The 18,474-nt window shown below is 38.0% G+C and overlaps 1 protein-coding gene across 8 annotated transcripts in view; it reads left to right on the forward strand.

The window, feature by feature from the left end:
- COL19A1 (collagen type XIX alpha 1 chain) overlaps positions 1-18,474 on the forward strand; it is a 192,300-nt gene that overhangs the window by 94,047 nt on the left and 79,779 nt on the right. For all 8 annotated transcript variants that reach the window (XM_065056225.1, XM_065056229.1, XM_065056230.1 and 5 more), the window contains 2 exons: positions 5,181-5,234; positions 5,911-5,946. In XM_065056225.1, coding sequence (XP_064912297.1) covers positions 5,181-5,234; positions 5,911-5,946 — 90 coding nt within the window. The remainder of the gene's footprint in view (positions 1-5,180; positions 5,235-5,910; positions 5,947-18,474) is intronic.

Below are 18,474 nucleotides of genomic sequence, written 5' to 3' on the forward strand. Positions count from 1 at the left end.
ACTTAACATAACAATTTTCCTAACATTTCTGAACTCTAAAAAGAGTTTTCTTATTGATAATTTTGTGCAAAGCTAACAATTCGGTTATTTTGATACTCTTTTTAAGACTTCTCTGATCAAATTCATGTCAAATTTATGATAAACATTTTGTCTCAGGGTGAGAGGTTAATGCACTTCTCAGATATTTCTCAGCTGTGGATAAGTAAGTAACTGATGGCAGCTGAGAAAACTCTGTGGGCCCTGTCTTCTAACACTACTGGTGAGGTTTGCAGTGTGGTTCATATCTGTCTCTTCATCATAGTAGTTCATCTTCAAGGAGATGTCAAACAGAACCCTGGCTCTCGGTGCCCTTGGTCTTCAGTCCACATGGAAACCCTTCAGTCCAGTTGTCTGCTGCCAGGTGGTGTAATCCTTAGAAATTCTGGTGGCTGTGCAAGAGTTTCCAGTAAGCTTCCTCTCCTCACCTTCCTTTCTTGAGCCTTCAGAATCTGGTCCCAGAACAGCTCGTTGTCAATCTACTGCTGAAAGTCTTCCTCAAGCCTCCCTGGCCTGTCATTCAAATCCCCCTGTCTGGGCTGCAGAGCTTTTATCACAGAGTTGCCAGCTACTTGGTCTCAGCCTGAGAAATGTCTGCTCATTAAACCCTTGCAATTCCTTTGTGTGGCTTTTAAACCCAGCTGAACATCACAGTGTCAAGGTTAAATGCAACAGACAAGTCTGCAAGAAAATCTGATTTACAGAAGCAGACTCCTTTAAATTACAGGATGCTTTCCCCATCCTGTGTGAGCACCAACACAGGTTTCCATTTTAATATAACTTTTGTAGGCTGTATGGGAGTATTCACAGAAGGTATGTACTTGATTCAAATTGTTGCTGTTGTTTGATGGGCCTGTTAGATGGTGCTGCTATGGACCAGGATTCCTGCATAGGTTGATTCATCAGACGCTACAGGTATATGGGATGTGATTTCCCAGGAGCAAGCCATGAATCCTCTGTTTTCTTCATAATCTGTCCTTTTTGCTAGTGATTGGAGTAGTACCAGTTTGAGGATCATCGTGGTGACCCAAAAGAATTGGTTTAGTGAAAAATGTCATTCAGTTCTCTTTTCTTGCAAATCTTCAACTATTCGGATCTTATCCAAATGACTGAAACCATAGAAGATGAAAAGCTGTTTAGTTTTCTGGTTCTTGTTATACCTGCCACATCACTAAGTTATTTTTTCCTCATTGTGGAACTCCAGAGCCCAGCAAGAATTGTGTGAGCTTGTAGCTGGTTTAAAAGGAAAATTCAAATAGAAAAACTGTTACCTTTTATGCCAGTAGTGTTGGGACACCATTAATAAAATCCTATTCTTTGAAGAATTTGTAAAACTGTGGTCCTTTTCAGAGTTCTAAAGCACAGTTACTGGTGGGTATTTTGTTGTTTTGGTGTTGGTTGGTTGGTTTTTTTTGGTGGGTTTTGTTGTTGTTTTTGTTTGGTTGCTTGGTTGGTTTCTTGTTTGGAGGTTTTTGTGTGGGGTTGGTTTGGTTTGTTTATCTTAATGCAGTTGATTTTGTAGGCTGGCTAATACTCAGTCAATCAATATCAGAGAAAAGACTGGCTGGTTAAAGATTTGTCAAAAATATCGTAATTTCAGCTTTGGTATTTCTTCTGGTGGAAATAATTTATTGTCATCTGCTTTCAAGCAAATACCTTCACACTAGTTTAATCTTTCCCCTGTTGGCCCCAGTTTTGCTGACTTTACACCTTTATTGGTATTTGTGATATACTTGTTCCAGTAATTTCTCGGTTGGTCAGCAATTGTGTTACAGTAATGCTTGTCTTGTTATATATTTAACATTTCTCATTTTTGCCATTTTTCATGTTGTTATCTTGTTAGTGTTGAGCTGGCCTTCTGCATGTGTATCTTATTGCTTGTTTTATACTTTAGCATTCATAGAGGAGCCTCAATGTGAGTTTATTCTGACCTGCAATAAGACCAAGCTGTAGTTCTGTTTATGAACTCAGGGATGTGTATTGTCATATTCTTCAAAAAAAGCTAGAATTAATTTGGGATAGAATTCAATAATTCATTTACTCTCTGTTATGAGAGCTGCTGGAATTTTCACTCAGTTCCTGAATATTAGGGAAATCTGATAACAGGCTCCGTAAGTCAATAGAAATTAATTTGTTGTTTTCAAAACCGACCTCGCTTTCCTAAAATAGGGCAGAAAATGAGCTTTTCTGATTCAAACCATAATCTAAAATCATCCAAATTATATCTGTCTAGATAACCACATCCGTTTCACTGAAGCATCCTGTTCTGGTCTCTGCCAGAGATGGGATATGGTACTGTACAGCGCCGCAAGGGGCTGCAGATTGGACTTAGCATAGGAGTTCTTACTTCTTAGTAGGTTACCTACTTCTTAGGTAGTTTCAGAGACAGCAGCAGCTTAACCTTTTGGCAGCTTTAAAAGAGTGGCTGTCAGGAAGAATAGTCATGATGCAGTACCAGGTGTGTTTTTGCAAGCATCCACTGTATCTGAAACTTATTAAGATAATAACATTTTTAAAAGATATATAATGTGTAAAAGAACAAGAAATACTTCTAATGGGATAACCTTTTAAGCGACTTTTTTTTTTATTCTACTTTTCTTTCTTCAGGTTATAAACTGCAAAGGAAAGCTAATTCAATTATTTTAACATAAATACTTTATATAAAGACCTTCCCAGGTTCTCAAATATTCTGCTTCAAACACTGCAGGGCTTCTCGTCAAATATGTAGTTTCCCCTTGTCCTTTTTATGTGAGGTCAACCTCTGTGGTCATCGTCTGTGCACGAGCTGTCAAACTGCGTACCTCACCGAGGTGCACTGCAGGAACACTACCAAAAGCTTTAAACATGCCAATTAGGGAAAAATTAGGTTCATAGCTGGACAGTGCGCAGCTTGGGTTCAGTAGCTTTCATCTGCAGTTGTATTTTCTATGTAGTAGGGACACACACGTACATGTCACCTTCTGTGAGGTACAGATTTTTTTATCTTTTCTCTTCTGTAAATATAGAGCCTAACAGCTAATTCTTAAATTCAAACCTATTGTTCCACTGCTGATTTGCTAATATTGATTTTGAAACAGATCCATACAGTTTTCATACCTGAAAAATCCCTAAAATGGCTTTTTAGAATATGGAGTGGTTGTGTTTGTTTTATGCAGTCTTTCAGAAGGAGGTGAAAAGTAAAATGTAGTAAATGGAGATAATCTTAAAACTATGTCATAAATATGCAGATTGTTAAAAGAAAGCAGTTTTTGGCTTGGTTTTTTAATCCATCTGCCTATTACATTTTTAAAGTTCAAACAGCAAAACTATTCTGATTTAACTATTACATATTTGGCAAGCTTAATAAAGGACAAATCAAAGCTGAATCAGGGGTATTTACAACAACCATAAATTTAATCCAAAGTGGGTACTTAAATGCTCGTATAGTTCTAAATGATGTTCCTTCCAGATGGTGAATTAATGTCATTTTAGCAGGAAGTGAAGTTGCACAAATATGCAGTATTTAGAACACTCACTGATTTAATGTTTCTGTACCCACCAAGGCACAGATGTTGCTTATCATTTTCATGCCAGTTGTCTCTGTCTTTCCAATATGACAAACCGAGGAAGAGAGTTTGCAAGGGCAAAAGGGGGGCTGGGAAGACCTTAACTTAGTAAACCCCAAGTCAGATGTAGATGAATCTTTTCTGTCCTTGACCTGTTTAGCCTCCACAATAAAAACTATGGTGACCTACGTGTGGAATATCTCATTACAATTTGGTTCTGTATTGCCTATATCACCACCATTTAGTTTCTGAGCAAAATCCTTGAGCCTGTAGAGCTGTCTTTGATTTACAGCATGCATGCTTTCCTACCACATGCCTCTAAAGCAGCGATCAGAGGGATGGCACAAGACAAATCTGTTGGCTTAAACAAAAAGGAGTTCCTGGTATGTTGGTCCAGCATAAAAATTGAGTTCATTCCTTACTGCAGAACGGCTTACATTTGCCGGGCATGTTCCAAAACATCTCACTTTTCCTTGCGTTTTGCAGCAAGGAGAAGACATCAGAGATTATGTGCTGGGTGCTAAAAGGCTTTTTTGGGGTGCTTCTGGTGAGGCGTGTTACTGAAAGAGCTGTATTGTAGATATTGCAGAGGGTGAGTTCAGAGTAGATATGAGAAGTAAATGTTTTACGATGAGGATACTGAAACACTGGAACAAGTTACCCAGAGAGTTGGCAGATGCCCCATCCCTGGAAACATTCAAGGCCAGGCTGCACAGGGCTCTGAGTAACCTGATCTAGTTGAAGATGTCCCTGCTCATTGCAGGGCAGTTGGACTAGATGACCTTTGAAGGTCCCTTCCAACCCAAACCATTCTATGATTCTATGATTGTGAAATTGCTGCATATGTAACATGTAAGATTAGGCAGTATTATCTGCCGCCAGCTGAAGGTGGAACTAAGGAGGGTGATATGAAGGGCTCGATCATTTCTCTGATTGCCTTTTCAAACACTGGTGAAGATCAGAGTGCGGGAGGATACACAACAGCTCTGAGCTTTATTGTGCTGCAGCTCAGCATTGCTACTTGAAACACAGAATCCACAGCTCTCTGTTTACCTCTGCCACTTCCCCAATTTTGGCAGAGTTTACATGAATGCACTGTTACTTTCTCTAGTATTCTATTTTATCTTGGTTGACCATGCAAGATACAGACCTACTAGGACCATGAAGGAAAGTTGTGGGTGCCCCATCCCTGAAAGTGTTCAGGGCCACATTAAATGGGACTTTGAGCAACCTGGTCTAGTGGAAGGTGTCCCTGCCCATGAAACTGGGGTGGGAACTATTCGATCTTTAAGGTCCCTTCCAACCCAAACCATTCTATGATTCTGTAATTTCTACATGCTACTTGCCATAATCGGTCACAAACAAGTAGATAGTTTGACTTTATATGTTTATTTACGTGTTGAAGACACATGCATTCTTCGATAGGTGTTCCTCTGTTCACAAAATAATGAAAAAAAAGAATTATGAAATAAGAGTACTTGTAATGTGGTAATATTTTAAGGCTTAGGTGGTTAATATAAACTAATTCACAGCACTACAGGATTTTGTCCAACACTTTCCACAGATGACAACAAATATGTGTTTTGCTTCTTTGCCTAGGGACTGAAAGGTGACCCTGGTAGTCCTGGTGTGGCTGGTCCTAAAGGAGAAAAGGTACTTTTTTATTTTTAAAGTTGTAAGTAATGTGAGTGTCTTCAATATTGAACACATTGCCTTAACTACGTGTGATAAACACCCACTGCTACCATTTGTGTAGCTTAAGGCTTGAATAATATGAATACAGACTAACCGTAAATATGGAAGACAAGTACTCTTTATCACAAGAAATTATGAAAATAATTCAGAGCAGAAGCCTAAATTTGATGTTCTAAATTGCCGTCTGAGTGACCTGATTTGCTCCCTTGGACCGAACCTGAAGGTCTCACACAATTCATACCTCAGAGACCCAATTTTGTGAATGATTTACACACTCAGATGTCTTTACATGTGCGAGCTGTCACACTGAGTTCAGCGGCCACCCTGTGCATGTAAGCTGCAGCTTGTAATTTAACATATGCAAATGTGTTTTGAAGGATTGCTTTTTTAAAGCTGTGATTCATTTATGCAGAGACCTGCCATTTTTTTTCCATTTAACCTGTGGTGCACTGTGTACATCTATGCCATTACTGAAAAAGGATGTTGCCTTGCTCATATATTTTCATAATCAGAGCATGTTTGATGATTATACTGAATTTACTTCTGCAGTGGTGCATATCCTCTAAAATGCCTAGAGGTTAAAAATGTATAACTAAAGAGACTGTTGATTTATTTATTCTCCTGTTTTAACTAGGGAGATGCAGGACCTCCAGGACCAACTGCCTTGAGCGTAAGTACATGTAAAACAAAAACAGATGAAAGAAAATCACTAAGAAATGTTGCAGTTTTTAGTTTATTTGAAATGTAAATACTTTCATTATTAAGTTTAAGAGCAAAGTCCCTCTCTTTAAAATGCCTCTACATTTTCTGTATGAATTGTGAAGGAGGGAAAGGGGAATTTCATAATTATAAACAAAATAAATGTATTTAAAACATATTGTGTCCCACCAAATACTAACAAGAATATTGTGGGTTTGTTGTTGGGTTTTTGGGGGTTTTTGTTTGTTCGTTTGTTGTGGGGTTTTTTTTAATCTGTGTGTAGATAGTATAGGCTAGTTGAAAGTGAAAGAATTTGAAAGAATTCAAGTGAAAGAATTCCCTTGTTATTTTTAGTGAAAAGATTTTTCAGTAAAAGCTTGCAAAACTAATTAATGCTTTTTTAGATATTGTAAATATTCTATTGGCAGGTTATTTTATTAAATACTTAGTTATGAGTTGAATGCTATCTGTACGACACAGTATTATATATATATAGCATGCATATCTTCAAATTTGACACACAGGATCCTATTTTCAGAAAATTAAGGATGTGGGGATGCATCCAGCAGCCAGATAGATATGAGGCTGCCACGGCTCATTGCCCTCAGGTCCAGCGGGTAGCGGGGCTGAGTGTGCCTTCCCAATAGGCACACACACCAACACATACAACACATATGGACAGGTCTGGGCACACAGGTCAACACAGATGGACACACTCAGCACTCCCACAAACACAAACTGCACCAACAGCCTCATCCTGTGACCCTCTCTGGCTGATCATGACAATGGTCTGGTACTGGGAAGTATATACATATAAAATGTACACCCCCTCTGTCTGTCTCTCTCTCTCCTTCTCTCCCTCTCTCCTCTTCACTCTCTGTCCTCACCCCCCGGGCTTCCAGGTCATTTCACCTTCTTGCCAGCCAGTCCAGCTGGATATTCGCTATTGGTCACACACACATGTACATACCCGTGCTCACTCCATTTGTTGGTACCGCAAAGGTCTTTTATGAAACACGTCATATTAGTCTGTTTCCTTGCATTACACAACAATGATGCTGCCCAAAATAAAAAATAAACTGATTTTAGTATTGGCTTAATTATAGTCCTCTTAAATTCTGGTGATTGGATGTGTCTAATAATATTGGAGAATAAAATATGCTTCAGTATGAAGCATCGTCTATGCAGAAAAAAGAAGTTGCAAAATTATTTTCATGCAGAATGAAAAAATTGTTTTTTCAAACACTCACAGAGTTACATGTAATGGTCTTGATGTCTATACAATCTTTTTCTCTTACTTCATGACCAGATATACATAACAAACACAGACTGGAAAGGAAAAAGAAATATAACGTTATAATGATAGAAAATCACTTATGGGATTCTTAATAAAAACAAAATTTCAATAATTTAAGGGGGTTTTATGGTTTCTACAATTCTCAGAGGAAAAAAAAACAGACAGGTATCTTCCTTCTTTAATGATTAGCTGTCTTTCAACTATCAAGGAAAGACTTCCTGAGTATGGATCTAACAAATTCTTTGTGAGGGTTTTGTACATACCTGTACACCAGAAAAGAGAATTGACTTGCATACTAGTTGTATTCTGGATAGATAGTGCTGCAGAAATGGTAGAAGCTGTTTTTAATTTCCTTGAAATGATCTGTGCTCCAAGCATGTACAAAGCCTGAAATAGAAATGTCCCCAAAACTCTCCAGGGCAAGTTTTGATACATCAAAGTAATAAATTCTGTCTCAATCAAAGTGATTTTGCTCACAAACTGGAATGAGAAGGCCTCCCATTAAGGGAAGTCCATTTAGGTAAAACCAATTGAGAATGGTGTAAAAGAGTGTGGCAAAAATGGAAACAAAGACAAAAGTTCCCGAATTCCCAGGCTGTAGTTCCACGGCATTGAATAGCTCTTCCCGCAGACTCAGTATTACGAACTACTTCTGCACTATTCGTATTACCCATGTAATCCTAAATAAACCTCATAAGAACCATCATTCATAGTCTTATTGAGTATACAGTGTCTTTTCAACTATCTTAATTTCCAAGACTGTAGCAACAAGCAGCTCCATTAGATCTGATGAACATTAAAGGATGTAACCAGAGACCTGTATCATAAAAATAAATTCTAGTCTAAGATTTCAAAATTAAGTTGCCATGCTTTATGGTACATTGTTTTGGATTAGGAAATCTAAATATCCAGTATCTTGATTTTCTGGGGAAAAAATAGTACTGTGTTCCAAGATCAGTGTCTGCTTCCTACAGTTCATATCTGCTGGAGATAAATGGGGACAATTATTCAACTCTTGGATATACTGTCAAAATGTGTATTGAAAGAGTTAACAGTGAAATATTTTTATTAAACAACCTTGATTCTAGGATTGTTACTGCAATAGATGGATTAGAGTAGATCTTGCTTCAGACAGATTCTTACAGGCCTTGAAGGGATCACTGAAACAGGAATAGGATGCTTCTGAAGACACAGGAAAAAGATTTGAGGGTGCTTATTTCCTGTGTGCTATAGGACCACAGAATGGTGCTTTTGAACATTTTTTGTGTAAGTGATGGAAAAATGACTGATAGTAGCACTTGGATATGTTAGGCCTCTTCTAATGCTTATAGTTTCACAGTCTTCAGTTGCAGCTATGGACATGTAACTTTTTTAAGAGTCATACTCAGAGGTTAGTAGTATGATATGAAAAAGCTGCTTTCAAATTGACTGGACTTACTCCTTCTGTCCCTTCAGTGATTCACATTCATAAAATGGACTGTCAAAGAATTACATTTCTTTGATCATAAAATGCTGTGCGGATGCCTCAGTTCAAATGATTCAGGCATAGCAAGATGTCTCTGCATTCACACAACCACTGATGGTTGTTGTCACACTTTTTAAAAGGAAACATTTTAGGAAAGAACACCAGTCTTCAGAGAGATGTTACTAACTGGCATACTGAAACTTTTTTTTGTGTAGCTGCTGAGAGAAAAGACAAGAGTGAGTGTGAAGTGCTTTAGCAGTTTGAAGACAGATTACAAATCTGTGGGAATAGATGGCCCAGCAGGAAAGCTTTTTGTCTCTGCCACTGTAAATAGTCACAAGTTTCTGTTGGCAAGAGCTAAAAGAAGATGAATGACATGAATCGTGGTGGCTTAGGGAAAATACGGTCTTCAGAGTGCTTCTATTTGTGTGACTTCTGTGTGGCCATGACTCTTAAGATATATAACCATGAAAGGAAGATGTAGTATCTCGCTGTGAATAAGTAGTAGGTCAGATAATATCAAGGTTCATGTGTCACTGAATGACAACTTACTATGTCAGGACCATTCATGCTGTTACAGCCAAAATGTGACATCAGTGTTTCAGTTATGAGCCCTGTTAAAGCCGAGTTCTTTAATGTCCCATTCATTTGGGACTCATGCATAATGTCATAAATTTATCTGCTTACTTATAGCCATTTTTAGCCTTTGTTAATGTTAAAATGATTTTCCTCTTATCAAAATGCAAAATGAATTATTATGCTGGGAGGCATAGAGGGGAGAGGAATGCAAGTAATGAACAGTGGCTGTTAGAACAATGTCCAAAATGCATTTGGGCAGTGAGGGGCTGAATATTGAAGGGGGCTTGTTTTTGTTCAAACTGGACAATTGGGGCTGGGTCATTGACCTTCTGCCCTGGTGGAATTGCATATTGAGACAGGTGGGAAACTATGGCATTACAGAGCTCTGCTGCTCTGTGCAGCTCTTCCATTCCTATGTATTTCCATAGAATACATATGCCAGTGGAATAAGCTGGAGAATGTCTACCATATGCTCTGGTTTCAGTACAAACTAGAGTATTAGCAGTGTTGAGCAGGGCCAGAGCATTCTCCCTGTACCCAGACCTGTACCATAATCCTGTCCTCACAGCACAGGGAGCGTAAAGGTGACAAAAGGCTGAGACTGCTTCACTGCAGTCATTCCCAAACAGCTGTTGATAGTCCTTTGGTCCACAGAGAGTTGTCCATAGGTAATCTACGGAAGCATGTAACAGTAAATAGTAGAAACTCTTGTTTTTCCAATTGTCTCTGCTGTAAAAGCCTAAAAGGTGTCATATACCCAGTGTCGAAAAGGCTTCAGGCATTCCTGATGTGTTGGAAATCCTGTGTTGCTCAGAAGCATGGTAAGCATGCTCTGCCCTCCTACATGAAAAAATGCAGAAGAGAATGAAAGTATTGGTACTTGGAGAAAAAAAGCTGTATTTTTAACAGTGTTCAACTGACAGGTACAGCCATTACAATCTCTGTAAGGAATAAGGAATGCTTGGAGGCGGTATGTATGGCAGAATTCATAAATACCCAACAGCTGTATCAGTGTATCAGGTGGGTGAGCATACTGGCAAACTGAGAAACAGGGGAAATAATACCGCTGCTTTTTAAGACTCAAAAATGTTTTTATGAGTTTGGAATTGAAATTTCAGAGTTCAGAAAGTGCATTTCTCTGAAAAAAATAGAGCTCTGCATACTCCTGTTTGATGTCAGTTAACAGAAAATTTCTACCAAAATCCTAAAGCGTGCACACTTAGCAGAACTTCTTACTTGCAGCAATATCAGAGAATGCAGAAAGAAATTGTTTATGCCTGACTATATGTTCCTGCAGTGAGTAGAGATGGGATGAGAATCGCTACCCATGTGTTTCTGTACATTTTTTTAAGGCAGGTATGGAAGTCTTGTTAATAAAGTTTCATCATTCTTGCATGATAAATTAAAGGGAAACAAAGGAACAGCATTGCAGCACAAAATATGCTAAGCTGTGGAAAGAAATATGTGAAAGAACTATAGGCTTTATGTAGAATCCTAATGAAATTAGTAATTTCAGTAATTCTAAGTATATTTGTTTGATTCATGCATTATTCATACAAATACATTTTAGTGGCTTAGATTGCTGACTTTGTCATATATGTGTGTATTTAGGCACTTTTATTAAGGATGTAAAGTTTTTCTATGTTTCCATGGAGTCAGTTAGCACTACATAAGCCAAGATATAGGTATTTATTTTCTCTCCTCAGTTATGGTAGTTTTATGGGAGTAGTCCAAAGTAATGATTGATTCCCATTCTTTCTTTATGCTGTCTTTGATTTCTCTGGTATTTTCTTTCTGAATTGCTCTGTTAGTACTAGATGCCTCTTTTCTTTAGTACTTTTCGAGGGTCTTATGATGCATGCTGGGAATATCTTTTTAAACTTTTTGCTCTAGTTATGCCCACTTTATGCAGGGATATGTTTAGTCTTCAAAAGTCTAAGTTTACTGATAAATTGTACTGTAGCTGGCGATCCTTCAGAGAATAAACAGGAGGGATTATACTGCTCCATTGTGCGGTTTTGTCAAAATGTGGAATTTAGCAGCAAAAGCTGGGGACTGTTTTTTGCAGGGCACAGCTGGCTCTGCAGCTCCTTCACTCTGGTATCCCCAGCTTAAGCCTGTGCGTGCTGTGTCAGAAGAGTGACAGGTGAGGGAAGGTAGCGCAGCCATCTCTTGTAAAATATCTGATAACTATTCCTCTTGACACTCGATATACTGCTTTTAGTTCCTGAGGAAAACGAGCGTCCGTACGTACGTTCCTGCGGAGCTATCCATTTCAGGAGTTATAAAATAGTCATCCAGATGGCACCAAGTGTTTATGCAGAAGTCAAGACTTAAGTCGGTCACAGACAGAGGTCCCCAAGACTTGCTTACTAAACAGATAGTTGGAATGTTGGCTCCGAGGTCTGGTTAAATCGAGCCAAAGGAAGCTGGCGCACAAGTGCGGCGTGGAGGCGGCTGCGGGAGGAAGCCGCAGATTCAGGCCCCGGCAAGCTCCGCCGTCACTTTTGGCTTTCCCTTCCCTAAACAAACATCAGCAACAGATTACGCACTTTTCCCCTCAGAGCTTCGGCAGTTATTCATGTAAAGCTAATATTCACTTTCAGCAGTGTTGCCTTGGAATTTCACAAATTCATTTGACTCGGTGCTTCAGTCTTAGTGTAATTATTTGGCATTTGTTCAGAACTCTGAAGAGGGGGTGTATGTATCCTTGTGTTCTTGCTGTTGTAATTGGCAGCAGTGTTTCAGATGATTCTTCCACATTTTGCTTATCTTGACCTCTGCCCACAATTCCTTTCTTGTCTCACACTGAAAAAATAAGTAATGTGAATTACTTGTATTATTTAAGAAAGGGACACACACCCTCATTAGTAAGCATCTCAACTAATGCTGTCCTCTCTTTTCGTGTAAAGATATAAAGGAGAGCAATTCTAGTTAACAAAAGAAAGTATAGGCAGCAGATTATATTTTCATTCTAAATCTCTTCTTATGCATTCCTCTAAGAAAAATCTGAATTTTATCTCCTTGAGCTTTTTAATGGAGGTATATTAATTTAATGAAAATACTGAACTATTCCATTGTTTTGCATCAGATACAGTGGTCTCTAGCTCTCACAGTATAACTTGAAAATATTCTTTAAAAAAATGCTTATTAAGTATGGAAGCAGATCCTATTAAGATTAAGATTACCCTTTTAGTGAAATATAAGATGTTTTAGCAATTTCAGTCTGTTTTTTATGTAGCAATACTGATACTGAAGGCACAAGTGAAGACTGATGTCTTAGCCTCACAGAAAATTTGTTTTTCAAAAATTCAGTCTGCTTAAATGGCATGAATGAATTCTTCATTAGAATAATGGTTTGAGAATAGTCCCATATGCAACAGGCATCAACATAAAGATAATTTCAAATTACTCATTTTAAATTGTACTCTTTTTTTTTGCTTAGAAGATAAACTCATATCTATTAAATGTACTAGACTCATAAAACTTCACAGAAGTTCTATGAAATTACTCTTCCAATTTTCCTTTGAAATTATTGATCTGACGCGAAGCAGATTTCAAGTTAAGTTACCAGAGAAACGGTACTACAGAAATGACCAAACCCAAAGCATGATGAGATCATTGGGGAATATATTTTCCATTTGCTTCAGTAATAAATTATCAAGAAAATGTAGCCGATCATGTTTTCTGGCAGACTGAAATGGTTCTGATAAATACTATCTCCTTTCCCACTGAAGTAAATGGGCTGGCATCAGTTTTGAAATCAAAATTGTGGCCTACTCCACTTTGCACTCCCAAGTAAAACTGTATGATTACTGCAGTAGCAATACCAGGCCAAACGTGGAATCCAAGTCTTTCAGCTGCCATCTCAACTTACTTCACTTAAAGATGCGAAGGAAACCAGGTGATATTTGGAAATGCTGAAGGTATAGGTATTTGAAATAAGTAGTAATCTATTTTCCCTCACTGAATGGTAATATGATAAGAAATTAGTCATCCATCTGTGATTTTTCTGTGCCATTTTTTCCATTTCGGCAAAATTTTATAACAGTAAGATGTGTCTGCAGGGTCTGTGGGTTTCCATGTGCATGGTGATGGGCAGTCTTGTGGACAAGAGGCAGAAACCATCATAATTTGAGATCTCTCCAATTATTTTGAGTATTTTGAGATCTCTCTCTTCCTAACCCTTCCGTTTGGGCTTTAAAGTAGGGCAGTGGGATAGTTGCAGCAAGTAAACTAACTCGAAGATATCTGGGAAACCAGCACTGTAGCCACCTTGAAAGTGGGGAAGGTATTTATGTTTTGGCTCCTTTGCTTCCTGGGGGTAGTAGCCTGTTCTTACATGAGAGGAAGCTGCTTATTTCCCCTCAGTATGGTGCAAACAGACCAAAGAGTAAAATACCCTCAAAATAGGATAGGAGGATCACAGTGACAGTCATGAGCTACAAAGTGGAACTTGTCATCTGGTAACACCTCCAGATAAGTAGATGAATTTAAGACCTGATTGAACTGCATTTTGGTATATCCTGTCTGGGGTGCTGAGGCATTTCTTGCATGAGTGCAGCCACAGCAGTACCAGCCACCTCATGAGCAGCATTTGAGTGGCTGGGGAATGCTCTTCAAGTCAGTCAGGCTGCAGCTTTTTACTGTGGTCACACATTGTATTACATCAGGAAGTGGAAATCTGTGGTCACTTTTTACTTCACTCTTGATTTGTGTGATTCTGTGCTGCTCTGCTTGCAGGTTTTACAGAATAATCATTGTGTATGCAATTCATCAGTGTGATTACTTCTCTTCATCGTGGTGAGAACTGTGTGTTGAAGAAGTAGGTCAGGCCCCTGCAGCGGGAATTGCCCAGCAATTCTCTTGTAAAAAGGTTTAAGTGTTGATTTTGTTTCAGTAGAGCCATACCTTTCTGTTTATAAACTTATTGTTTACAAATTGCTTGCCCTAATTATGTCTATTATAACTGAGTCTTTTTAAAGTAGCAAAGTTTTATCATTATAAAAGCTCACGTATTCGAATGGTTGAAAAATGACCTTTTCTTAAAATACCACAAGGTGTTTCTGCATACCTAATTTATATTTTGTCTCTGTCTTTGCGTGACACATTTCACTAAGCTACATATACATTCTCCCTGCCTAATAGTATTTATTCTATAAAAACTGAGGCCATGTGTTTGCTGGAATTCGTAGTGAGGAAAAAAAATGAGAGTAGTTTTTATATAGAACACAGAAAGCAGTCTGTAAAGGTCTATAATTAAATAAATTTTGTGCCTTAATTAGACCTTTCTCATTGTTAGCATTTATGTTTCTAATTTGTCTTGAGAAATAAATGCTGCCATGCTCAGAATCTGTTTCAGCAACAACGTACGAGTGCATAAGTCAGCTGTCTAGACTTCTGCTTCAAAAACTATCAGCTATGTTTTGAAGCAACTTTCAGAATACCAAAAATATATTTGTTTGTCTAATATTTGTTAAATATGCTTTTGGCATTGGCCATAAGCTTCCAGAGGAAGTAGTAAAAATAACAACTTTAAGTGACTTTGCTTTTCCACTTCAGCTGGGACTTTTTGTGCTTGGTGGTGTTTTGGGTTTTTTTTGTTTTAATTCACCAAGAGGTTACAATAAATGTTTTGCTTTTGTTCGGGGTGTGTTCTTAGGCAGTTACTCTGAGCTATTAAATTTCTGAACCAAGTCTCCACTGTGTCTCTGCAGATGCTTGTCATGATCTATCAGATGTTTTAGCATGTTTTTGTACCTGCAAGGTCACATGCCAGGATTTTGGTCCTTCTGCAATATGCAACTTCTGATAGCTACATGCCAGCTAATGCACTTTAAAATGTTAGCTTATGAAATTTAAAACAGCTTAACTGGCTGAACTGTTAGTTGATATTTCTATCACCTCCAAACACATTTTCCTTCTACCTTCTCAAGTTTCATAATTCTCATTAGCTTTTATCTCTTGCTACTTGCCAAAAATATGAGCTGTTATGAATTAAAATATTAATTCCTACAGATATTTTCAATTATATGCAAGATCTTTTAAAAGCTTACTTATTCTACTGTAGCATTTTTAAATCTGCTCTGGTTTTGCTCTGTTTTCTTGGCTAAACCTTAGTCTATTTTGATTATCTTTTTGTTTAAGTATCCATGAGCTTGTGCTTCATAGCATGCCTGCTTTTTCTTTATCTAGCTTCACAACCAGCATCTTTTCCCTTGCCAACACTTCCCTTCAGGATTTAACTCTTATAAATGAATTCACAAGTTCCCACTCTTAACTCAATTTTCAAGATTTTGTACAACCCTCTTATGCCTGCCCCTGCTTTGTGTTTTCTCTTTTCTCTTTTCATATCTCTTTTCATATTCCTCCTCAGTCATTGTAGCAGATTTTCTAAGCTTCAGATGCACCTGAGCCCATCTCCAGCTTACTGACATATTTTTTCCACAAGCTACACGGTAATGTTTGACACATTTCCACTTCCTGGAAAGATGGTACGTGTAAAATAGGTTGCCTTCTGACACAAGCATTTTCAATGCAATCGACAGCATATCCCATGAGGCCACGTGTACATATTCAGTATATATTCTGTCCCTTTCTGTCTACAGTGGTGGACTTTTTTGGTGGGATTGTTCTACTTACTGTGCTTTCTGTGATATGAAGGAGTGGAGAATCTGATCTTTGCTCTCCAGGGGTAGATCTCCAGAAGTTAAATAGGGATGAGATCTGAGAAGTTTGGTCTGCCTTCCTACGAATATGTGCTTCTTTTCTGTGCTAAACTGTTAGATATACTGCCAAGTTTCATAGGCATTCAACAGGGGATGTTTTATTCATCCCTTTAGAGAGATTTCACTGTTGAGAACTTTTTCATTCCTCCTGCAGGTTTCCTCTTCGCTTGTTTTTCCAGAATCTCGTTCAGTGAATGCCAAACATGGATAACATTGCTTGGTCATTACCAATGCCAAGATATTACAGTTTTACAGCTCTGTCAGTTACCATGGCCCACATTGTCCCACCACTCTTTAAACTGAAGATTCCAATGAAGTTAGCGTGAACTTTTACCTCAGTTTCAATGTCAGGATGTGGCTCCTTGTACAGGGTAGTCCTCCCTGCCTAGTTACCAATTGTAAGCTGCTCTCCTCCCTTTCCTTGAAGATAAACCTCCTTATCTAGTTCCTTTTTCTTGACAATAATATTGTAGAGAAAAGAAAAAGAATTAAAGTAGGTCTAGGAAAAAGTGTTTGCTATTAATTATCATTATTGTGCAGTTACATTCTCGTGTAATTTTTGTCCCCCTGGAACCTTATTGTACAGTTACATGAGGCAGAGTATTTCCTCTTCCATAAAACAGATGTTACAGGTTCTCATCTCATTCCCCTGCATAAAGCTGTCACTACAAATGAAATATTAACAAAAAAGAACTCCACCTCTTCCTGAATTCCCAGAACTTCTCTATGAAGGTAGAATGTTGCTAACAGTTGAACAGACATAATTGTCTGCAAATGTCCATACCACCTTGAGCAAAAGGGAGAGCAGGTTTACAGAGTTCATGGTCACATACTGCTTTTTGAGTTTGTGCCTGTATAACCTCCATATCTGTGCTGTGGTTAACTCTCTGTGATTTATTTATTGGACACAACATTTTCATGCATATTCTAGATCCATAAGCTTTTGGGAAAAGATGGAAGTGGCATGCATCAGTTTTGTAGAAAATCTTAGCTAAATCTTAGCTTCTTTACATTATGAACTGAAGTGATAGGAGAAATATCCTATAATGGAATAATGTCTGAGATACTCTTCTAGCATTAGTGTTTGAAATTAGAGAAAACATAGGATTAGAAAAACTCTAGAACTGACTACTTTTATTTAAAATTGAAGGCAGACTTCATGCTAATCACTTCAAGATACATGAGCTAGCAGCTTTGGCATGCCTATTTACTTTCTAAAGTTCATCTTGGGAATTAGAGATTGCAAATGAACTTTTTAAATTAATTTCTGGAAATCTGAATACTTTTCAAAACATGATTCTTAGGAGGCCTCAGTTTACCCTTACTGGGGCAATAAATATGTGTAATTGGTTCTAAATAAGTTCAGAGATTGACCCAAGATATACCCTAAGTTGAACTAACACCTGAGTCTGAGTAATTTAAATGGTTAAGAATTTAATATTCTAATATTTCAAACTATTAAATAAACATGAGATGTTTAATTTGTGATACGCTGTAAGAATATACATCACATTCAAGATGTTTTTTACTTATACAAAGTAGAACTCTTCAGTGCTTTTTGCTGATTACATTGAAACTCTTTTCATATTTCTTGTTGCTATAATGGAATTTAGATAACTTCCTCAAAGTAATTTTTAAAAAAAATGTTTTCCAAGGTGACTCATAAAATAAAGGGCGGGGAGAGGTAGGGGAAGGTAGGGCACTGTTTTAAGTACAGAGCTGTTATTTGAAGGCTTTATGATTATATTGTACGTTAATCAGATATAAAGTTAAAGCCCCAAAGCTTGGGAAACAGTCTGTGGTTCTGACTGCAGAGGCAGCTCCTTGCATGGAGTTCAGAGGGAAGGCTCGGAAGTCGAGGGTATATTCAAAACACACAAAGCTCCTGTGGCTGGTCAGGAGAGAGGACGAGAGAGAAGTGAGTGGTTCTGAGGGCTTGGAAAAGCCGAGCCAGGCACGCAGAGGAAACTGCACAGGGCTGGTTCTTACAATACAGTGAGCGTTAAGGCCACCTGCTATATTTAGTCCCCTCTCACTCTCCTCCCTTCCCTTTCCCCTCCCCCTTCAGTGCCTATATTTGCATTTGAGTTGTAATTTGTCACAATTTAGTGTAACTTTTTTTTTCTTATGGCATTCTAGCTTGACAATATAAAGCACTTTTCTTACAAAACTGTAGTTAAATATAACTATGTTTAAGTAGTGCTTACCTCTTCCAAATGATTCAGCCTTTATACGGAGGAATGTGATTAGTAATTATTGTTTGCATTTTTTCTTGCACCTGAATATAACATTGCTCTGAAAGAGGTTATTACGAATAGCGTATTTTTATTATTAGAAATAAATGCTTTGTCCTGACATCTGGCTCTTTGGCTTAGTCTTACTTCCATAGAATAATACAGGATGAAAATAACACTGAATGTTACATTTGTT

This window comes from Columba livia, chromosome 3, assembly GCF_036013475.1.
Source record: "Columba livia isolate bColLiv1 breed racing homer chromosome 3, bColLiv1.pat.W.v2, whole genome shotgun sequence".
Lineage (NCBI taxonomy): Eukaryota > Metazoa > Chordata > Aves > Columbiformes > Columbidae > Columba > Columba livia.